The sequence below is a fragment of the Myotis yumanensis genome, unplaced genomic scaffold, assembly GCF_028538775.1.
Source record: "Myotis yumanensis isolate MYYU_CA2020_CCGP unplaced genomic scaffold, mMyoYum1.0.hap1 SCAF_3, whole genome shotgun sequence".
NCBI classification, from domain to species: Eukaryota; Metazoa; Chordata; class Mammalia; order Chiroptera; family Vespertilionidae; genus Myotis; species Myotis yumanensis.
Window position 1 is genome coordinate 151,039,770 of NW_027223754.1, and position 24,611 is coordinate 151,064,380.

The 24,611-nt window shown below is 40.6% G+C and overlaps 1 protein-coding gene across 4 annotated transcripts in view; it reads right to left on the reverse strand.

The window, feature by feature from the left end:
• The window catches only part of HMGA2 (high mobility group AT-hook 2), a 140,747-nt gene that overhangs the window by 14,035 nt on the left and 102,101 nt on the right, over positions 1–24,611 (reverse strand). For all 4 annotated transcript variants that reach the window (XM_070407646.1, XM_070407648.1, XM_070407647.1 and 1 more), the window contains one exon: positions 1,440–1,472. In XM_070407646.1, coding sequence (XP_070263747.1) covers positions 1,440–1,472 — 33 coding nt within the window. The remainder of the gene's footprint in view (positions 1–1,439; positions 1,473–24,611) is intronic.

Here is a 24,611-nt window from a genome sequence, read left to right on the forward strand (position 1 = left end):
TCAATTCTCTTCTAAGCGGCGTTCTTAAAAAACAGTAAAATGCCTGGCCAGTGTTGCTCAGTGGTTGAGTGTTGACCTATGAATCAGGAGGTCACTGTTCGATTCTCTGTCAGGGCATGTGCCCAGGTTGCGGGCTCAATTCCCAGTGTGGTGTGTGCAGGAGGGAGCTGATCAATGATTCTCTCTCATCGATATTTCTTTCTCTCTCTCCCTCTCCTTTCTTCTCTGACATCAATAAAAATATTAATGAAATAAAATAAAAACAGTAAACACATTATATTATGTGGGTGATCTTTCCCAGGCAAGGTGACACTGTCCTAAGAGAACAGGGTGCAAGATACATTTTTGCAACCTCTAAGAAAAAGAGTCCATAGATTTTGTTTTTATCCTCACCTCAGAATATATTTATTAATTTTAGAGAGAGAGGAAGGGGGAGAGAGAGAAAGAGAGAGAGAGAGAGAAACATCCATCAGTTTCCTCCCGTGCTGGCTCTGAGTGGGGATCGAACCAACAGGACAACGCTCCATCCAACTAAGCCACCTGGCCAGGGCCCGTATATATTTTAAATTACGTGACAGAGATCTACAAAGAACTTGGTAACCCATGATGCTACTTAATAACTTACTTCAGTTAGTTCTGCATGATACACCTGGATCTCCTGACCTTCTCCTTAAACCCAGAAGGGGAGAGCAGCAGGACAGCCTTATACATTAATAACAGCTCACATACTTGGCAATATATTAATTTATCCTTCAGTTTTGCTTTCTTCAAGATATACTTCCTCAATAAGTATGATTCTTATGTTTCCAAGTATGGATTACAGTCAGGACAAGGAATTCCAGTCATATGGGACAAGAGAAGGAAAGCTGGTTCTTCATATTGATGTATCCCAAGACTTCAGAGACTATGACTCAGTCATCGAAGCAAGACCTGAGAATCATCAATCTGCAAAACCAGTGTAACTTAATTTCCCAGTTTCCCCTGGGGGGCATTTGGGGATCATTTAATGTTATGTATTGTTCAACAAACAGATATGTTTCCAGTCATGAATCATGAAATATTTTGCAGCTAATAAGTCCCACATCAAGTCAATGGAACATGGATAGTTAGGTGGAAAGAACACAATTAGATGTTTAAGGATGGGTAAAACACATGCAATTTGATATGTTTTATACACAAGGCACTGAAATAAACACTTTATTTTTAAATCTTTGCCTGGTGCACTTAAGCAAAGGTCTTGATTGTGTAGGGTTTTTAATGACAATCTCTGACTGTGCATTTCTGACGTTTTCTGAAGGACAGAACAAACTGTCAACAATACCGCAATGCTGATGTAATCCAACTAGAAAACTATGAATTGAAGGTTTAATTTGGGGACTTGTTTTTCACTTTACTTTTTATATTCATTGGGAGGAAAACTCATAATGACCATCTCTTACCTGAGCAGGCTTCTTCTGAACAACTTGTTGTGGCTGAAAAAGAACAACAACAAAAAGAACTGTTATAGTTTAAGAGAAAACATATGTAATGAAAAAAAAATTATACATTATTTTAAACATAGACATGCCTCTGCAAATAATGGTAAAAATGTTAAGATTCAAAAGGTTTCTTTATTCATGGTCTCTATATGTTAAGGAAATAAAATGCAGGTTATCTCTTTTAAAACAATTCTCAATTAAAGTCTGGCATGCATACCAGCTATATCAAAATGAACTTATTTCATTTACTTTGTTTTTTTTGTTGCTGGTTTTTGTCTGAATACCATAACACTTGAGGAGGAAACGGGCCTAATTTATTAATATATATATTTTTTTGTAAAAGAGCTTTATTGAGATTTAGTGCACATACCATAAAATTCACACATATGCAGTGTATAATGAAAAGTTTTTAGTATATTCACAGGATTTCACAATCATCATCACAATCTAACCTTAGAATATTTTCACCTCATCTGAAAGAAACCTCATACACTTTATCAGCCACTCCCCATTTCTTCTTGCCTCCCTAGCCACCCTCCCATCCCTAACTCACCACTAACCTACTTTCTGGCTCTACAAACTTGCCTTCGTGTAAATGGAAGCATGCAATAAATGGTATTTTGTGGTCTGGCAGCTTTCACTTAGCGCGTTTACCAGGATTGTCCATGTTGCAGCGTGTTATCAGTGGTTCTTCCTTTGCATTGCCAAATAATATTTCATTGTATGAACATACTACATTTTGTTTACCATCCACGAGTTGATGGACACTTGGGTTGTTCCCACCTTTTGGCTATCATAAATAATGCTGCTATGAACATATGTATATGTAAGTTATAATGTGGATACACGTTCATTTCTCTTAAAAATATACATATATATTTAGGAGCGGAATTTCTGAGTCACACAGGTAACTGTGCTGAACTTTTTGAAGAACTGCCAGGTAGTTTTCCAAAGCAGTGGCACTATTTCACATTCCTACCAGCAATACATGAGGGTTCCAATTTCTCTAAAACTTGTCACTGTCTGCCTTTTAAACATCCTACGGGTGTAAAGTTGAATATCATTGTTGTTCTGATTTGAGTTTCTCTAATGACTAATGATGTTGAGCATCTCTTCATGTGCTTATTGTCCATTTGAATATTGTCTTTAAAGAAATAGCTATTCAAATCTTTTGCTCATTTTAAAATTTATTTCTCTTTTCATATTGAGTTGTAAGAGTTCTTTATGTATTCTGGGTACAAGTCTCAACAGAATATGGGTGGGTTTGTTCACTTTCTTGATGGTGTCACTTGCAAGTACCATCTGTACCAATGTCTTATCCTATATAATAAAAGGCTAATATGCAAATAGACCGAACGCAGAACAACCGAACAACTGGTCGCTATGATGTGCGCTACCCACCAGGGGGCGCGTGCGGAACATGGCAGGTGTCAGCAGCAGGAGGCAGAGCATGGAACATGGGGGGCATCAGCCGTGATGGGATGGTGGAGCAGGTGAGCGGGGACACCAAACCAAGGCTGGTCGCTGTCATTGGGGCGAGCATCTAGTGGTTACTGTAAATTCTTTGCTCCCGTGTGCCACAGTCCCACCCACTGCTCGCACCCGCAGCAGGTGCCACAGCTGCTGCTCGCACCCGCTGTTGGCGCCTGGCACCAGCCTGAATTGCCCCTGAGGGCTTCTCTGCCGCCCCTGCTCCTGAGGGGCAATCGGGGCAGTAGCTGCTGCTCACATCTGCTGACAGTGCCAGCCCAACTTGCACCCACTGCTGGTGCTGGCCCCAATCACTCTGCGCCACCAGCGGGTGCGAGTGGGGCTGGTGCTGTCAGCATGTGGGTGCTGCAGTGGCGGGAGCAGGGCTGCCAGCAGACAGGGAACCAGGGGCCAGGAGGGGGTGTGGAGGATGGGCCGAGACCCGCCCCTGTGCCCACCACAGCCTTGTGGCCCACAGTTCTTTTCAAGGTGCATGAATTTGTGCACTGGGCCCCTCGTTTATATATATCTATTTAATTCTTATGTCTATATATCTATTTAATTCTGTTTGCAGAGCAAAACTCTTCACTTTTAAGTCAAACACCTGAGGGAAGTTTTCTACCCAGCCTAAATTAATTTCCCAAGAATTAGAGTATTAGAAAAATATTTGTTATTCTTTGTATTGTAAAAGGCGGACTGGAAGCCCCCACTTTCCGATGGATTCCTTCCAGTACTCACCCTCCTGTCTGAATCCCATAAACCTCCCTTGTTCTGTCTATATATCGCTGAGATTTGTGAATCCCATTGAGCCACTCTGATGTGGAGAGTGACATGCTGTCATGGTTCCAATGGGAAAAAATTTGCTACAGTTCTCCCAAGTAACAGAAGTTAGAATACATGCACTATGTCGTGGAAGGAAGGGATAGATTGCCTATTCATTTTTCTTCCTCTCGGAATTTCTGTGATGATGTGTATCTTATTGCTGCCGTATTAAACGTATACAAAAATCATCGGAACCTTATTTTTCTAAGATGAACAAACTAAACAGAAAAGACATGCAAAATGCTTTTGTGCCCTGAAAAAAAAGTTCTTCCCTTTGACGTTAAATCATAGCAGAGCTGACATGATAAAAGCCCAGGCTTCCAGATGATGTTTTCTCCAGGTGGAATGAACCAAGGACAAGGAGGACTTCTTGCCTTTGGGGATTCGCCAGTGTGCGCTAAGAGAGAAGTGTTCATTTCAAAAGAATCCTTTGTCAGAACACACCGCTCTTCTTCCTCTCTTTCTTCCTGCCACCCCACCTGTGCACACTTACTCCCAAACTGCTTCAAATCCACACGCATTCCTGCAGGCTGACAGCTTCCTACTGCTGGGGGGGCCCCCCTCCTTTCTTGGCTGAGGATCCCGCATTCACGTGACTCCTGCACACGGCGGGCTCAATGAAATCCTCCGCAAGGGCTGCCAGCTCCCCCAATTTTCCATGAATTAGGTCCTGACACTTCAATGAGGGGAAAGACAATGTCTGAAACGCTCCCAGCCCTGGCGCCCGGCCTAGTCCGCGTCACACAACTTCCACCAGCTGCCCGCCCTTCCACACGGCACTTCACCAAACAAACAGACCCTTGAAGGCTCTCAATGCTGCTCGGGGTGACGGCTGCCAGGATGTTTTCCCAGCCTCTGGCACCCACTGGCTCCAGACTGCGCCAGGAAAGTTTTCTGTTGTTGTTATTTTGTTTTTATTTTTTATGAATGGCTCTGGGAGAAAAATGCAGACGGAAGCACAATACTGCTGCCATTCATAAAAAGGGAAAGGAAACGCGCCGCTGTCTGGAAATCTTCTGGGATAAGAGCAAGCGGCAAGACGCTCGTTTCCCTGGAGGCATCTCCTGGCCCAGAACTGGCTGTTGTTACCCAGAAACCAGTTGCCCCTCAGGGCTCCCATCATTACAAACATGGCTGATCACTATATATTTTATACGAAGAACCAAAGAATATCCATCATGCATGCTAATCTTTACTGTGGTTAGCAGTGCACTATCCCGCACCTTAAAAAAATGAGGAATATTTTGCACATGCATTTCCCACATAAAAGCTTGAAATCCTTTCCATTTTTAACATCAGCACCCTTGTGACTGGAAGAGGCCAGGCCTTCATATGTCCATTTGCTCACAGGGAAACTAAGGCACAGGGAATTGAAACGATTTCCCCAAGACCGTCTTCTAAACCCACGCCTTCTAATCCTCTTCATCCTCTGAATAATGATCTGAGGAAATTCATTCACATCCTTTAAAAAAATAAAAGTCGAATCTGATCCAATCCAGGGGTATAGGGACTCCTCCTGGCCTTGCTTTCCACCTCTGGATTCTCCTCCTCCCCTGGGTCTCAGGGCGCCTGCTGCCATCGCAGCTCGGGGAGCCCGCTCCCTCAGCGAAGCCGGCTCTGCTTCTCCCTGGGGCTTGAAGACAAAAAGTGAACCCACGAGGACAAGAGTCAGGCCCACAGATCCCGACCCCCTTGGAGACTCTTCCTCAGTTACTGATTGTGGAGAGTCTGAGGACTCCCTTTTAAAGGCGTGGCTTTCATAACAACTGTTCTATTGAATGGAGAGCAAAGCCCACCCAGTTGCTTACTGAGACAATTCTGAAGATTCCGTTCCTAATAAGTTGGTGCACATGGTAGGTTTGTAGAGTTTGGGCACTTTGTCGACGTGGCACGCGAAACTCACAGAGCACTGAGATGTTGCATTCCAGATATTAAGAGATTGTTACACTTTTCAGAAGCCTGTCATGAAAACCTCTCCTTTTAGAAGTTGCGTTTAAACTTCTAAAATATAATGGGCGAAAGAGAGCCTCCTCCCAGGACAAAACATCAACAACAACAAAGGACTTTGAAGAAATGCTTTGGATTAATATAATGTTAAGCTAAAACTCCGAGGAGAACTAACCCTGTCAATCAAATGTAGATTAAGAAAGGCCCTCTCAAACCACAGGGACGTGTAGTTTGCTGCAGGTTAATCCTTAGCTAAATTCAAAGTACAATCTTTAAGCAAATAAATATTATTGCCTGCAAATAGCTTAGGATACGGCATAATAAGAAAGTGCAAAGGATACCAAAAACAGAAAGACCTTTTTATTATTATTATTTCTGAAACCATACAGCAAACCAGATTTCTCTAAATGAAAGGGAACATGTTATTGCATTTTTAAGGTCCACAGACTATTTTGTTTTTTTCAGATTTTGTAGAAAGACACTTTTGCAGGAAGTGGTCTGCCACCCCAGCTGTTTCAGAATAATTAAGGGGCTCCCCATGCCTCCTGGGAGTCCAACCTATGGTTCCTGGGAGTCTAGGTATTTCAAAGCTGTTGCTTAGACAGCTAAGCCACCCCCTCCAGTAGGAATTTAAAGGAAATCCTTCATAACAAAGGGTCTAGACATTATTAGCTCATTTGACTACTAATCTCAACATGAAATGAAAAGAGGCTTGAACTGGGCTTACCAACTTAAGTTTTTAAAAATGAGGTACAATGTGCAGTAAAGTGAGGATGATCATTATGCAAAGGGTCTTAAGTTGACCTGTGAGAGAAAACAGCCCTTCGTTTGGATCTCTGTTCTCAGCAGAAGTTTAACCTAATTATATCCTGTGTTTGGCAGCCAGTAGTAGGCAGTTTTGCTCACTCTGTTTCAAGATCATAAGACCATCATTGAATCAAGAAGTACTGTGCCCTAACACAACCTTTGTCCATGTGATTGCTTTTCATTCTCACAGCAGTAGAGGGTAAGACAGGCCCCCTAGCTATTTACTAGAGAAGAATATAAAAACCCTCATTTCTTCCATGGGATATGAAAGGCCCCTAAAATGTAACTCTCATTTCTTATTTCTAAACTCGCTCGCCAACTAAATAACATCTCACAGGATAAGCTCAGTTACTTTTGAAATTAAATATGGTAGCAAACTAAAAATATTTGCTAAAACGATACTTGTTTTTAAACTCCCAAAGGTGTTCTTTATGCTGAAGCCAGCACATTGAATTAGTGGGGCTTATGATTATGTTTGCACCCACACAAGTGCACACAGCTTCACCTTCTGCCTCAACTCACTGGTGAGTGTATCTCCACCACCTGATGAAAATTTCTATAAATACATCGATCTATTGCTCAATTACTTCAACTGCTCTCTGGCCCAGATTGATTAATTATTTATAGCAAAAAAAGTATCAAACAAACTGAATAAGTAGACACAGCTCGGATTCAAGTCAGGTAATTGTCCATCTCTATATAAACCCTCCATACATGGCCAGGCACCACGAAGGCCAGCAGCTTCATGTCTGCGGTGTGCATACTGACAGGAGTGCTTCTTGACTTGTGGTTTGAACAACATCCTTTTTACCCTTTGTCCCAAGGAGTTTAAAGCCTCAACGGGTAATCTGTATATCACCACTGGCCAAGACTGACTTTCATTTATGTGTGGGGAAATATGCTTTTCACTCTCTGAAGTTTCACAGTGCTGTTCTGAACATATTTTCTTTGTGACATTAACCCAACTGAAGGGAGGTTACCATCATCAAGAATGGAAATTCCTCCCTGCTTTTCGTGAAATGATGTGTTCAACACACTTATCATGGCATTCTGGACTTATAATTTTAAAGCTTCAATATTCTAGAATATCAAGAGTTATACCTGGGTACCTTTAACAAATAAATTTTATGCTCTGTAGGCTTTGAACCACTTTTTAAAAATATGTTTTTATTGATTTCAGAGAAGAAGGGAGAGAGAAATAGAAACATCAATGATGAGAGAGAATCATTGATCTGCTGCCTCCTGCAGGCCCCCTACTGGGGATGGAGCCTGCAACCCAGGCATGTGCCCTGACCGGGAATCGAACTGTGACCTCTGATTCATAGGTTCATACTCAATCATTGATCCACACTGGCCAGGCTGAACCACTTTTTAAAAAGCATAAGAACCTCTTCCTCTTTTTTTCCAAATCAGATCTTACGTGGAATCCTACAATAGGAAGCAGACAAAATGGTACTTCTGATTGGAACACCGATGCTCCAACACATTCCTTGCCCTTCAGTGGAACACCACGAGGTCCTGGGAAGATCATGTGAAAGTCTCTGATCTCTAGATGGAAATCCTCCATCAGACTTGTATCTCACCAGGGTTGGTGGAGGCAGAGCCTCTTCACAGCATTAATTCAGTGTGACTTGTACTGTTAGATTGAACCACCATATGAACTGGAATTTTTGTCAGTCAAAACCAGTCAAATAGCAATAATATCATATGGTTTAACCTAATACGTTTGGCCTAAGGTAAGGTGATGGTTTTTGCTAATTTAGCTACATAATTCTTATGACTTGTTCTTAGGTTATGTTAACCAACAGACTTTTATACTTTCTGTGCACCTAGGTCCTGCTCTCAATTCCACCTTTGGTCCTTTCCTTTACACCTATTTTGCCAAAGGAAGCCAGACTCTGTGGTGAAAGGAGGGACTTGCTCATACCACAGATGAGGTTCCAGTTTTTTCATTTCTCCTGCAGCCTTTCTTCAAGAACATCATGGCTAACTTTTTGACCAGCCAGGTAACTTCTCATACCCATTTCAAGCCCTTCTGAACTCTACCTCTTCACTGAAACTGGATGGCTCCAATAATCTGCATATAACAATCCTTGATGGCTATTCAAAAAAGCTTCGGAATGAAAACTGTGACTTCTAACTCAATCTATAATAATAAAAGCATAATATGCTAATTAGATCGGACAGCCAAATGACCTTCTGGACGTCCTTCCAGACAAAGCTGAGGCAGCAGGGGCCATGGCAGAGGCAGTTAGGGGCAATCAGGCAAGCAGGCAGAGTGGTTAAGGGCGATCAGGAAGGCAGGCAAAGTGGTTAGGGACCATCAGGCAGGCAGGCAGGCCAGCGGTTAGGAGCTAGTGGCCCTGGATTGTGAGAGAGATGTCCGACTGCCGGTTTAGGACTGATCTTGATCCCTGTGGGATCAGTCCTAAACTGGCAGTCGGACATCCCCTGAGGGGTCCCGGATTGTGAGAGGGTGCAGGCCAGGCTGAGAGGACCCCCCCCCCTCTCTTGCACAAATTTTGTGCACTGGGCCTCTAGTTTAAAATAAATAGTCAGCTCTCAGTTACTGACACCGATACAAGGGAGTTGAGTTCAGGATATTCTCTAACACCAAGTGGTCAAAAAATTATTTGACTTACCTAAGAAATATTTTGGGTAACTAAAGAGGAAGGTGTACCTGAAGTCTGAAGAATTTATATCAGATCAAGTGTTGGTCAACAATGTGAGTATGAGACTCAGTTGTCACTAATACAAATCTCATCCCTTTTGCAGATACCCCTCTTCACTGGGCTGGAAGTGTTCCTATTTAATAGCTTCCTCAATTGAGAACGACCCTGCCCCCTGGTGGTGGGAGGCCTTGGAAAAGAGGGGAAACCATCCACCATGAGTAACTAGTGGCAATTTTCCTCCAGCTTAGAAAAAGCTGGGGCTGGATCATAATTTCTATTTCTTGTGCCTCCTGTGTGCACTTAGAGATGACTGTGTTATGTGTGTACACATATAGCCCTGCATGGTTACAATTTGACAGTAACATCTGGCCCTTACAGTGCAAAGTCTCCTAAGAAGTGATAAATCTATGGGGAGTTTTGGCAAAATCCCTGGAACTTCTGCTTGGTATTGGGAGGGAGGTGAGATGTTCTTTATTTCCTACTCTACTTGGCTTTAATCTTAGACTTTAATGCAAAAGACAAAAATAAGCATCATTTCAAAAGTATTTATTGGATTATTAGAACAAAGTGCCCTCACTGTGGCTGGCCTCATTTCATCTGTTCAAGGATGGGAATAGTTACATTCTGCTGTAGTTAGTGCTGATTAACATCAGGCTATGTGTGCACAGCAACAAGCCATGTGAAAGCAGTTCTTATAAAAACAGATTTAGGGGTAATACTTTGGAGCCCTTGCCTTTAGAATGGAGGGGAAAGATCAACGAGAAATCCTTAAAAATCTCAGTGTCCTGATGAGTGTCAAAAGCCAATCGTCTATACTCTGACCTGATGGCTCATCAAATTCTAACTGATCTTTGATAAACTGTAGGTCCTGGACAGGTCCTGGATATAAAAATGAATAAGAAATGTTTCCTGATCTCAAGCAGCCTATAGTCTAATGTGGGTGACAAATGAGAAAAGAGATATTATAATACAATGTACAATTTTAGATTAATCTCTCATGTCCAAGGTAATCTTAAGAGTCGAGAGGCATGATCATGAAGTACAGAGAATAATCACAGAAGAGATGACTATTTTTCCTTCTAATAGGGAAAATGAGAAAGTAGAGATAAGTTCATGGAAGGGAAAAAAATACAACATGAAATTTGAAGACTTGATCTAGAGGAAAAGTATCACTTCTTCCCTATCACACACACAAAAATACAGGTAGGAAATAAATTTTCTTTATTTTCACTTTAGAAAGTTAAAGATTATGATTAAGCTTTTAAAAATCAGAAAATAAGCAAAAGAGAGAGAGAGAGAGATGTAGCTCTTGGAGATAATATCAAAACCATGGCTAGTTTTAAGACGATACTTTGGTATGTTCTAAAGTTATTGCATTTAATAGGTATTTTTATTTTATAGAAGATGGCTGTACTTTGGGGATAGAAAACATTCTGAAGTGAACAGTCACACACAGGTGGGGGTAAAGAAATACATAGTCTCATGAGTTGACTTTTCATCTCAATTTTTATGATTTCCCAAGATTTGGGGAAATTTTCACCCATAGGCAAAAAAGCTGAATAAAAATTGTAAGATTAATATCACTTCAAAAAAAAAATCAATCTGTTTCGGTCCTGTTTCCTTATCCTACAAGTTTTTAAACAGAAACACTACGTATTTTCCAAAGCCTCAAATTATTTATTTATTGTCTATAAATATTTCTTTTTCTCTGTATGTAGCTATTCACAAAGCTGGTTCACTTTGCATATGCACACGTGGTTAACAGCATCAAAGTAAAATGAATAAATATTTGAAACATCATGCTGCTTGGTTTCAACAAATCAAACACATGTGCATAGATGCTGTGGACTAAGGTCAACTTTAGCCAGATAGAGAGAGTAATGTCTATGAGATAATGAAAATGATATTATATGCTAATTGGAGATGAGCAATAATTAATACTCTATATTTGTTGGTGGTATATTTGAAAGTCCTTTTAAGACATGTATCTTCTTAACATTTTAGGTAGTGGTTATATGAAATTGAATTTGGATTTGAACTTTATACACACAGTTTTTCACATAATATGTATATGTTTTCTTGTGTGCTTGCCCTTACGTTTATGATAGAAATAATGTGATTTTAAAAGTAGTTCTAGTTACTTTTATTTTGACGAAAGAGATTTAGAATCAATACTTAGAAAATTTCTTTAGTTCTAAGAATATTTGTTTGGATCTAAGACTAAAACATTTAAAAATGGCATTACAAAATGACTTAAGGATCCAGTATTTCCCAACAACCATAATAGTTGTACATGGACCTGAATTTAAAAAGCTGAATCATGATTTTAGGTATTTCCTTTCTTTAAGGAAAGGGTCAGTAAATTTATTTGTAATCTCTTATGTTCTCAAGGACTACAAAGGGATAGTTTATGGGTTGAGAGCTCTATGATACTTAACTGAATCATATCTCTCCTAGAACCTTACTTTAGCAGTATTTTCTTGGCACCAATTTAGGGATGACTTTAGCTGTTGAGTTGTTTTCCTTGGAGGAAGTTTAATATCCAATCTGAGAAATGTTAACTATTCCTGAACATTAGCTTATTTCCTTTAGTTTTTTAAATAGTTGTAGAAGTGAGTTCTCTTTCCCCCACATTCTCACACTTCACAGTACACCCAGCACCCTCATCTTTCCAGAGAATGTCTTCTTCTTGCACCTTCCTTCAAGTTTTCTTGGGATTAAAGTCTCTTTCTGCAGAATCCATAAATTAAAGTGTCTCCATTCCTTCTTCAGAAAACTAAGCATTTCATTCAGCTTGTCTCCGAAATCTCTATCTCAAATTCAGATGGAGCCTCAGGCAACCCCCTGAACTACCTAACTTACCCAACTGCTCTACAAATGGATGTTTCAAGATTGGTATAATGTCATCTTAAACACTATCTTTGTTTAGACTATTCCAGAAATGTCTCTCTGAACTCTGCTTTATTATCACATCCATTGAATCAAATGTTCCTTAATTACAAGCCAGGATAAGATGATAGGAGTCTTCACTTTATATTTAAAGTTGTTCTCAAGGATCCAGGAGAGGACGGTTAGTCCCAAAGACCCCCAGTGGATGCCTGAAACTGCAGATAGTACCGAATCCTATATAGACTATGCTTATTCTATACGTACATACCTATGATAAAGTGTGATTTACAAATTAGACACAGTAAGAGATTAATAGCAATAACTAATAATAAAATAGAACAATTATGACAATATATTGTAATAAAAGTTATGTAAATGTGGTCTCTCTCTCTCTTTGAGAACTGATCTGGTCATCGAAACAGCTATTAAGTGACTCATGGGCAGAGAGCGTTTACAGCATGGATGTTTGGGACAAAGGGATGACTCATGTCCCAGGCATGATGGAGTGGAACAGAGCGAGATTTCATCGCGCTACTCAGAGCAGCGTGCAATTTAAAACTTGTGACTTGCTTATTTCGGAATTTTTCCATTTAATAGTTTTGAACTGTGGCTGAGTCTGGGTAACTCAAACCGAGGAAAATAGGGGACTACTGTATATTGATTCTATGATAACAATATAGCAATAAACAGTTCGCAAAGTGATTTAATGTGTACTGTCTGACTTGCCTCACTACAGCCATCTGAAGGAAGCACTGCCATTCAGATTAAGCAAAATGCTAAAGACAGTCAATGACACACGAAGGATGACAACAGTAGGTACTGAAGCTACAACTTCAACCTACGCTGTCTTTTGCCCTTCCCACTAGGCCACACTGCTCCAACAACTGCCTATTCTGTGCTTATCTGCTTATAAAATATTAGTGCTTTGTGCACCCATAAAAATAGCACCTGTGGAAAATAATAAAAATCTAGCTTTCTAGGATTATGATTTCACCAAGAAGAAAAATCACCAAGTAAGAAAAACTGCATCTTAATGTAACAATTTTAAAGATCGTAACTCTAAAGAATGTTTCTAATGCCTTTATAGGACAAATTGGTAGTAGAAAACTCTCTCAGGTAACAGCTTCGCTCTGAAAAATGTTTTCTTGTCAAAAAGTTCAAGATGTCTTAGGAATATAAATGGCATCTTCTTTCTCACTAAATTTCTATCAAAGTAGAAATCCCATCCTGCCATTCATCTTTATATTATATATTTTCCTTCATCCTTTTATTTCTTTTATTCTCTTCAAAAATCTATGGAGCCCGACTGGCGTGGCTCAGTGGTTGAGCATTGACCTATGAACCGGGAGGTCACGGTTTGATTCCCAGTCAGGGCACATGCTCAGGTTGCGGGCTCGATTCCCAGTGTGGGACGTGCAGGAGGCAGCTGATAAATGATTCTCTCTCATTGGTGTTTCTATCTCTCTCTCCCTCTCCCTTTCTTGCTGAAGTCAATAAAAGTATATTTGAAAAAAAAAAGTCTATGGCAAAAAATTCAGGCAAGACTGTGAAGGCTGATGAATCTAAAGTATTCTAAAGAAAATTTCCATGATAAATGCTAACAAATTACTTTTGGTTTTCCCCCCTCTTGTTTATCACTTATTCTAATATGTGATTGTTTTAAAAATGTTAGCTATAAATTCTGTGGGGTCTACAACATAGGAAATACATGGACACAGTTTCTGTATCTATGTTGTTTACAACCTCATGTGTGATATATTGTTGTCTGTGAGCAATATGTGAGGGAGAAAAGAGAAGCCTGCTTCCCATACAGGCTACTCCTCTGCATCCTCAGACACCCCCCTTCTCATTCCCAGTGGCTTTCTGTCCAGGAAATCTGTAGGTCTCCTGCTTTTAATCCCTTGTTCTGTATGGTGGCTGCATTCACTGGCTGGTGCTTTGGTGATGTGTTCATTTCTTTGGAATGTGACCACCCATTACACTTATTTTTTTACCCAGGATACATATTAAATACACAGTGCCATACAGACGGAGTCATTTACAGCCTGCACCTACCTATATGTATAATATTTATATATATTTACATTAAGGCACAATTACTAGTCAAAGCTATCAACGCCGACCACTTCATGCTCCCACCTCACAGAAGCTGTGTGCACCGACCCTGAGCGCACCACGCCACCCCTGGAAAACTCCTGGGGAGCCTCTTCACAAACAGGGAAACTAAACTGCCCACCCACCTGACTCAGCCGCTACCCCCAGCCTGTCTTTTGCACGGAGCACATTTTCAAGAAAGGTTTTTGAGCGCTTTCTAAACCTTCTCATTGCCTGGAAGAAGGCCTTTTCCTCTCCTAGTCCCTCTTCCTCGGGGGGCAGTGACACCCTTTCCATAGAGCTCATTAAAGGGTGCTGGCTGGAAATGCAGGTGCCTGACTCTACTCCTGGGTTTAGGAGGGACCCGGTAATTGCTTTAAAAATGGGCAACTGGTCCCATGGTTGGTGCTCTGAGGAGCTACTTCTTCGGAGATCCAAAAGTGGGGAGACGGAAATGGGTGAGGAGACATATTCAATGTGACTTTATTCCCCCATATTTCCTGTAGATCAGTGTATAGGGAGATGGGTATGGAAATTCAACAGATTTATAAAAATGTAGATAATGAATTCCAATGAATCTCAAGTATCCCAAAGAAAATGCCTCTTGTGTGCTTTTGGGTACAACAGGGAAGCCCAACTCACACTGACTTAATAAGGATATAATTTACCCAATGCAACAAAGAGCCTAGCGATGATACACCTCCCAGACCGGTGAGCTCAGCAGGCTAAATGCAGTTGGTGAAATCCTCAGGGCTTCGGATTGTGTCTGCCTTTCTGCTCTGTCATCTTAGATTTCTTCTCAGTCTACCTCCTTCAGAGTCACAGAATGGGTGCAGCCATTCCTGGTGGCACTTCCAGGAATGTCAATGTCCCGCAGAAGGAGGGGTGGTCTCTTCCTATGGTACCAAGCAGACTGCCGTCTCCTCCACAGGCCAGGCTTGCCCTGCGAGGGGAACAGGACTGCCTCTGAGAAGTGAGACTTGCCCCTGGCCGGGGAAAGGTCACTTTCTGTGAATAAAGGAAGATGGGGAACGAATGGAGAACCACTTTGGCTCTGAGCATTTTATGGTTCCCTGTGCTGGTTTGCCTTTGAGAGCTGGCAAAAAGTGCCCTCTTGACCCTGAAATCTGCTGCACAAGACTTTCCTTTGCATCGTCTGTCCTGTGCTAGTACATAAAGCCCTTGTTTTTGTCAAGCTGTTTCAGAGGAGGTAGAAGAACAGGCCTCTTTGTAGACAGAACCCATTTCCGTTTTTTAGTTATTATGGAGAAGATGTCGGTGGTTTTTGCTTTCCTGGTCTGTTTGGAATTTTCTTCTGGTAAATCTAAATTTGAGTTCCTTTCATTGTGGACAGAAGGGTTTAGCTGTTCCCCACAGCTAGAGAATGAGCGTGCCATGCTACCTGGGAACCAGCTGTCACTCATTGGTCAGGTCCAAAAGGAATTCCAGGGGTAGGTAGTCAATAATTTGCATTAGCTTCTGCCCACTTTTTAGAAGTCAACTAAATATCTACTGACTTTTAATGGGAGTCCATCAGAGTTTTACTTGACTAAACTGGGGACCAGCAGAGCCAGAGGGTATGTCTGGGGCCTTCGCTGCCAGGTAATAGCTGCTCTTTGTTTTATGCTGCTCCTCCGACTCCCTGACACTTCAGCAGGGGAGTGTACCTACTCTGTGAATGGTTTGCCTATTAAAATGAGGTGCTTGTCTGCAGATGCAGTGCGACTCAAGTCTTGGCTCTAGATAATACATGTTTTGGTATGTCTGGGCTTATTGCCAGATACATGTAGGTATCTGATCTTAGGAGGGCCTGTTGATGGAAGTAGGTTTTTTTAAAAAATTTTGTAAGTAAAGGAAGGATGTTTCTAAGGTGCTATCTTTGATTGTAGTTGCTGTTTCCAGGATATGGAAGCTGCTTTGGAGTACTCAAGAGGCAGCTTTTTGGCCTTGAGGCAATTCTCCCCTAAGGAACTCAATGTACTTGGTAAGGGTTTGCAGGTGGCATCTTGATACCTACAGAGTTCCATGTCCTTGGCCCACAAGCAAAGGAAGCCTGAGATAATGGGGAGAACAGGGCATTGGAGCCAGAAAGGCCTCTGAAGTCAGGTCTCAACCAAATATACTCAGCCTATGTGACTTGGTAGCAATTTATAAAAAGCTTAGTTTCTTAATTTGTATAATGTGGGTACCTCGTGATGTTGTTGAGGTGATTAAAATAACGAATGCCTCTAAAATATATGGTACAATTGATGGCTATAAGAACTTAATAAACATTATTTAATAGCACTAAGGAGGATGGGGTGGTGGTGTGGTAGTAATAGTAGTAGTAGAAATAGATGTAGTGGGAAGAGTCATAATAGCAGCAGCAGTAATAGTAGTAGTAATGCAGCAGTAGTAAAGGTAGTAATAATAGCTGTAGAATAGAGATAGTAATAGAGTAGTAGTAGCAATAGCAGCAATAGCAGCAATAACAGCAGTAGCGGTAACAATAGTAGTAGCAATAGCAGCGGCAGCATTCCTCATTGCTTATGATTTGCATTGTTCATTATAAAATAATCGGGCATCCCTCTGGTGAACTGTTACCAGACTGCATTATAAAATCAACGTCCACCCTCTCTGATTGGCCAACGTGTCACTTTGACCGTTTCTGGGGCCTTCAAGATTCCAGCTTCAGTAGCACAGGAATATGCCTGGCAACGAGGACAGAGTGTTTTATGTGCTTTGTTCATCCAACTTGCACAGCACAATGGCAATTTCCTTTGCATTGTGTGATGGTGTGATGTAGAGTTCATAGGCATACACTTTACAAAGATCTTATCTAGCCTGATTTCCTTCATTCAGCGCCAGCTTGGCTATTTAAAGCACTTAATTTGTGGAGAGGGATGTCCTCCCCACACATGCTGTTAAAGCCAAAACAAACAAAAAGATTTACAGAGAGCAAAGAATACACACATCCACAATATTAACAAGGCACCATTACTTACTTAATGGTAAAACAGCTTAATAACAGTGGCTTTCAAACTGCATCTGACCCAATCTGTTGAATGGATCCAGCCATGTGAACATTAGAGCTACATCTGTTAGGCATGTATGAGGAATGCTTGTAGCTTTCTCTCATAATACTCCGGTAATAAATGCTGCATCGAGCATGTAGGACCTAAAGCAAAGCACTTAACTGCAATCCCGCTAGACCTCACAGCTTAACGTACTTCCCTCGTCCTCCTATCTCCCATGCAACCTGGGCAGCTGGGGAAGGGAAACAGGCTTTCAATGTACTATTGTCAGGAATTTCTTTGGAAAGGAACCTGTATTTTATTACACTGAATTAAGGACTACCAACTAGATTGTAGGATTAAAAAAACAAAAACAAAGCTTTATTTTCTTTGAAAATGACCTCTCTCCCCAAAAATAACTTTCAGGAAGTTATGAAATTATAACTTCAATAAAAGCAATTTTAAATCTTCTTCTAAGTTATTTGTTGCTTGCAAACTACCTTTAGGATGCTCAGGCTGTGAAGAGTGAAGAGACACACTTTTCTTTAAGATAATAGCAGTAAGTGTTCGCATTATGATGTTCATACGGTATAACGAGCATGTATGACACACTGCAATTATGCAAATATTTCTGTCAGACTTCATTGAGTCAACGCATTTTTGAGTCGCTTCTTTGTGCTGAGATGATGAACGGACTACTCTGCAACAACTATTAGGCAGCCATCTAGTAAGAGATGACATCCGACTGTACATTTATTGTTGAGCAACACTTCTAATGGTTCTAATACTTGATAACATTCCCTGTATAAACATTAACTTTAAAGCTAAGTTAAATTTCCCACCTACAGTTTGACATCAATAGAACTAATGTGAGCCCTGCTGGTGTGGCTCAGTATTTGAGCATTGACCTATGAACCAGGAGGTCACGGTTTGATTTCCAGTCAGGGCACATTCCTGGGTTGCAGGCTCGATCCCCAGTAGGAGGCATGCAGGAGGCAGCCAATCGATGATTCTCTCTCATCATTGAGGTTTCTGTCTCTCTCTCCCTCTCCTTTCCCCTCTGAAATCAATAAAAACGTATCTTTAAAATAAACATAGAACAAATGTGAAAGCGTGGATGTTCGAACACTGAAAATTTTCAGTGTCCCCCCCCCCTCCCAAAAGATGCAACAACCACAACATATTCAGGATGCTAAGCCACACACACTGTAAGTTCCCTTCTCCTTGGAGGCAGTAAAGCAGTGATTCTAATCGTGGTGCTGGGGCTAGAAGAACTAAGGAGAGAAGACAGCTTGGTTGCTACTCAGTTCAGAAGCCACCTGTAACTCGCTCTTTTGCTTTCTCTGCTCTGACCGCTGGTGAGAGGAACCATTCCTTTCTTCTCTTGCTCTCACATCCCTCCAAGCCCTGCAGGATAACGCCTACTCGGCTGCCGAGAGTGCCCAAGACAGTGTCTCCTAATGCTCTGATGGATGCTCACCATTCATTTAAAGTCTTCAGGGAAAAGATGAAGAAAACAAGAGACAACAGCATGAATAAAGAATGCGGACCTCTAAGCTGAGTGTTTACAATCCCAGTGCCTCAGCCTCTTTGCAGATCACTCTTAACTTGGAAACTTTCGTTCATCCACAAAGGTAAGCTTCCGAACAAAAGAGCCTCGGTTCTGCTCATCACTAAGGGATGTCGGCTCCAGTGGTTTTTCTGGAGAAAATGGAGGCACGGTGAACCCTGATTTGGCAGAACACATAGAGGACGAGTCTCTCATGAAGGCAAATTTTGCATCCTCCAGTTACAGCCACAACACATTCGGTAGCAAGATAATGGGTATGTAAGTGCCCAGGTGGGCTAGTGCTTACAAGGGACCACACCACATCACGCATGTCAGATCGCTTCAAATGAACAGCAACGAGATCAAAGCATAAAAAGATGCTATTGTTATTGAAAAATACGGTCGCTGCTATCCAAGGGCAAAGAGTGAGCACAGGAAATGCCACTGGATCTATGCGACACTGATTTATCTACCTTGTATTTAAAGGTCCACTGCTGAAAATCTGTATAAATTCTCAATTGCTCAAACTATGTGGAATAATATCTCACAATGCTACCATTTGAATGTGAACTAGAGCACTTACACTACAGTCACTTTGCGTCTCTTCTTAGAAAGATGTGGAGAATTCCCTTATCTGTGTCCAGACAACACACAAACAAATGTAATTATTTTCCGGGGAATTCAAATGGTTGACAGGGACTTGTGTACCTTATGGAAGAGAGACAATGCCATTGTAAACTGAGGCAGAAAGGAGGTAAGATTGGGTTGATTTGGGAGTTTACAAAAGATTTCTGTGGCTGCTTCTGAGAACTCATTTCTGCGCATATGCTATGCCCAGGACAGTTTTCAATGTTAGCAAACCATGTTCCCATGTGTACAAGCAGGTTAAGGATTGGTTACCTCTTCTTAGAGATGGCAAAAAAAAATTTGTTGATTAGAAAATATCCTCGCTTTTCCTATTGCTTACATAGTATAACCTAATATTAAAAAGGATAAAGACATGTTTGATGGTTAGTCCCTACCATCTTCTATATTTTTCCTTCCAGTAAACAATATTTCAGAGCAACAGACTTACCTATGAATGGCTACCTGAGGAAGCAGGGAATACTGATCCATTTATCTCTCAGCATTAATTACCTCTGATTCACTCAATGGACCATTCACTACATAAAATGCTATTAAAATTGGATTTCATGAGAAACTAAATCTATTTGCATACTTTACAGAGATTGTTTAGGTGGGATAAATGAAGGGGAACTCTGCTGTATTGCTTATACTTAAAGGACAAATATTCAGGAAAGTTAAAAAAACAAACAAAAAACTTCTAGCCTGGTGTGTCCTGTCAGTTGTATGTCATCTTCTGATAAAGGTGACAATAACAAAAAGAACAAGCTTTCCCGGAGCTCTACAGACGTCTTTTCTATATATCACCACGTTTATAAGGACAGACGGGGCTCCCCAAGGTTACCCAAGCAGCTAGTAATGGATGAAGCAGACATTCAAACCTATGTTTGTCTATTCCCAAGGCCACACTTTCCCTCCACATTACTAGTACACTGGATGGGAATGTAAGGATGATAAAGTATTTGTATGAGTGCACTTAATTCATTCCCCCAAATATCCTAGCCCAAATTCTCCAAGTGGTGAGGAATGTTCCTCTGTCACAGCCCCAAAACAAGCCTAGGGTACATGGGTCAGAGGCATGGCGAGTAGACCAGCAAGTGGTATCTGTGATGTATGCTCAGGATGCCAAAACCATGGGTGTTTTGAATCACTGACTGGAGTTGTTACGACTGCAGTTTTTTTATTTAGAAAGTGGGGAAACCCTTTGGGGTGAGGTTTTGCTTGCTTTGCTTTAGGTTTTGACTTGAGCATGCATTTTGCAGACAGTAGCCTTGTCACAGGCCCAGAGAGTCCTGCAGCTGCACAGGTTTTTTTCAATTTCATGAGAAAGTGGCCAGTGGGGGAAAAAAGGCACTCTCATGTTTGGAGTACTCTTCAAGGAGGGACAGGGCACCACCGGCCAGCTAATGAACACATTCACCCCTATATTCCATCCTATTTACTATCATATAGCTCTACCTATAGTTTCAGCTAGGACTATGCTTGGTCCTACACCCCAAACAAGGATTACTGACTTGAATCTACTCTGATAACCCATTGAACTTGTTTATCCATTCATTTCTTCCACATACATTCATTGAGTGCATCCTCTCATGAAGTAAACACCCAAGAAATGAGAAAAGAAGAAAGGATGAAACAATATGATCTTTGCCACTTAACAGTCTAGTGACGCTTATGCCAAGGACCAACCATCATAAAGAAACACATAAAATTACATTCAGTACATTTATAAATGTAGCCAGAGACACATGTACCATACACATGAGCAAGATTTTCATATATATTATCAAAATTTAATGCTAAAATTTAAAGATGCTAATATTAAACTATTTGGAAAATGAGTATTTTCTGAGAGCCCCACATTAGCTGAACTTTCACTGTATCTGGTTTTGACCCCAGCTCTCACTTCCCCTTTCTTCTGGGAAGAGGTGCAGTGATAATAAATATGAACCTTAAGTGATGTAAGTATCTTGCTTTCTACGTCTTAGAATAAAAATGTGATTTCTTACAATTAGAAACCTGGACTTAAAGCCAAATTTGGGCTAGAAAACAATTAAAGCATCAAGATCATTATTTAAAGTAATCTGTTTTAAATAGTTTAAACTAGTCAAGTTTAAATTACTCTAACAATCTCATTTTTTTTTGGATCTGGTCAGTATTTTAGTCTTCCATTAATTGTGACCATCTGACCCCAAACAACTAATAGGTCTGCACACTCAGAATTTTTAGAGAAGAATTATAGATGCCTAAGCAGCAATTAGTATGTGAAAAATACTGTGTATACAGAGCTTTAGATGTATATAACACACACAAACACACACACACACACACACACACACACACACCCCTATATCTACACTTAGTTAGCTCCTAAGCCCCACTCTTGTTGCCCTTGATAAACCCAGGAGTCATAATCACATAAAGGATATTTATAGGATTAAGAATCTCTTAAGTTTTTCAACATTGGATCGCTTTATGGGGTTGTGAGATGATGGTTTTGAGAGGAAGCAAAAAAGGAAATTCCAAAATGTGTATGGTATTTAAACCTCCTAAATTTTTACTTCAAAGGCAGAGAAAGAAAATAAAATTATGTTTTCCTTATTCAACAAGATGGCACGCAGAAGGGCTGTTGGGCAGAAAAGTAATACAAAGGCCCAGTGACTTGAGTCCCTTTCATGAAATATGTGAGTTAAAAAAAAATCCAATAACCATAAAACAAGTTTTTCTTTGATGCTGAACAAAAAACAAGCTTCAAATTTAGTGCTGCTTAGCAAATGAATAAAAAATACAGATGTCTTTACCTTCAGCTCAACTCAGATTTGCCATCTGAGCAGTCCCATGCTTCTCTTTGTACAACTCACTAAATATATCAAAGCATCAGTAACAGCAAAGGTTTAAAGGAAAACTTAAAAATTCACAATTTTCCTTAATCTCTCTCTCTCACTCTTAATGAATAAGGAAATCCGGCTGTGGCATATCCCATTTTCTTGTCCTTCATGAATTACAAACCTTAGAATAACACACCAAAGTAAAATATGTTATGTCTTTTCCTGGTGTAGTACCCCATTCTATTTTTTTTTTTTTCAAATTAACTAAGATATTGACTGTTTTATTTAGAATGTAGGACCTTGATGCTATTTTAATTTTCCAAAGTCAGCTCATAATACCAATTTCCCCAAAGGTCAAAAACAATATATTAAGGAAATACCACCTGCTACTTAGAGCTTCCACAGGAAATTTGCATTTCCAACTTTGTAATGCATTATTTGGGGGAGGAAATGACAACCTACTTCATTACCCCGAAGCCCAGCATTCCAATAGCTCCAAAGCAGCAGAGAGAAAGAAAGAAGGCCAGTGGTCATTTTCCCACTGACATTTTATGAGGGAAAAATTTAGTAGAAGGCAAAAAGCATGCATTGAAAGATGCCAGGCTCACCCAAACTCTCTCTGGCTTTCATGAAAGCCAGGCTTGCTCACCAGCTCACTTGAGTGGTGCTAGTTCCACTGAGGGACGGCATGGGGCCTGGGCACATTATTCAATCTTTTGTAAACAATCCCTGTAGGATTTAGGTGCCGGCCATGGTCATGCCCTTTAACTGACCTCCAAGAGTGTGAGCAAGCCCATGGAGACAGCTTTTGCAAAGTTCAACAGACCTTGTCTACAGTGTTATTTACAAACTAAACAAGGTTGAAGATAGATTACTTCCCACTGTCCAGCTCACAGGAAAGAAGCATTATGCTCAGGTACAGTATAGACATTAGGGAACAAAGGAGCTGCCGATAAGCACTCAGCTATGTTGGATTTATTCTTCACACAATATACTTTTACTCTGAAACCCCCTGTTGATTCTACTTTTTTGAGTTCATCATCTCTCTTCTTTCCCCTCATTCTTTTCCATCTTTCATAGATTTTCTTTCTCCACAGCTCTTATTGTACTATAAGCACAACCCTCTATCCCCTGCCATATATCCCATACTTAATGTGCATGGTAGTTAAAGCAACCTTTAAATTCATTCAGTCAATCAGTGACGTTATCTGGCGAAGGGCAAGCAACTAGCCTAATCCATTGGTTCTCCTCCCTGAGTTGATCGACTATCCTCTTGAAAGTATAGAGATATTTTCCATTGAATTTCGTTTACAATCGAGTAGAAATGGGTATTTGTCGAAGTACTTGATGAACTGAGGTTGTTAGGTTTATTCTGTTACGTACCTGTGTCAATTAGTTGCATAAATATGCATCTCTTTGGGAAAGATCAGTTGATAAGCCTTTTCAATTTTTTTAAATAAGGGGGAATTGATCCAGGTCTTTAAAATTAGCAATAGCTTCCTTTTTCATCTTCAGAAATGAAAAATACTTAAATTTTGTGGCCATGATGCACTATGGCTAACAAAACAAAACACTGCTTCCAACAATCACATGTGTTCAAATGCATCACTGAAAGGCGAGAATGAAAAACATGGGGCTGTTTTGCTACTGAGACACTTGGTCCAAGGACACCCGGCATGCATCTGGGAAGCAGCTCTGAGAACAGAGAGATGTAAAACTTGTCTACACAATATCCAAATATCTCCATAAAAACTTGACCAATACCCAGAATGCTTTGGTTCAGATTCCAAAAGTTTGTTGTGCATTGACTGAGTTAAAAATGGTGAAAGATTGGAAAATAGAAATCTCAAAGTAAATGAAAAAGAACTAGATTGTTTAGTTTGAAAAAGTAAGAATGCTGGTGAGTGCAGAGCTATCTTGAGGATGGAGATTATATATATAATATATATATATATATATGACAGAGATCAACGGCAAGCTTTTATCTTCCATAATGGCAAATCAGCAACCATTTGAATGAATCAGTAAAGGCATCTGGATAGCCGAAAGCATAATGAACTATATGTCAAGATTCTGGCTACAGCCCTAACCGGTTTGGCTCAGTGGATAGAGCGTTGGCCTGCGGACTCAAGGGTCCCAGGTTCAATTCCGGTGAAGGGCACGTACCTTGGTTGCGGACACAGGGGACAGCTGATCGATGTTTCTAACTCTCTATCCCTCTCCCTTCCTCTCTGTAAAAAATCAATAAAATATATATTTTTTTAAAAAGATTCTGGCTACAAACCCATTTTCTGCTTTAACTAGCTCTAAGATCTTGGGCAAGTCTTTTGAACTCACTAGGTTTCCATTACTCCATCTCAGATGGAGCTCACTATCAAATTTCATCGTCCTATAAAACACCAAGAGCTGCTGGTCCTTGCCGTCTTCAAAACTGAAAT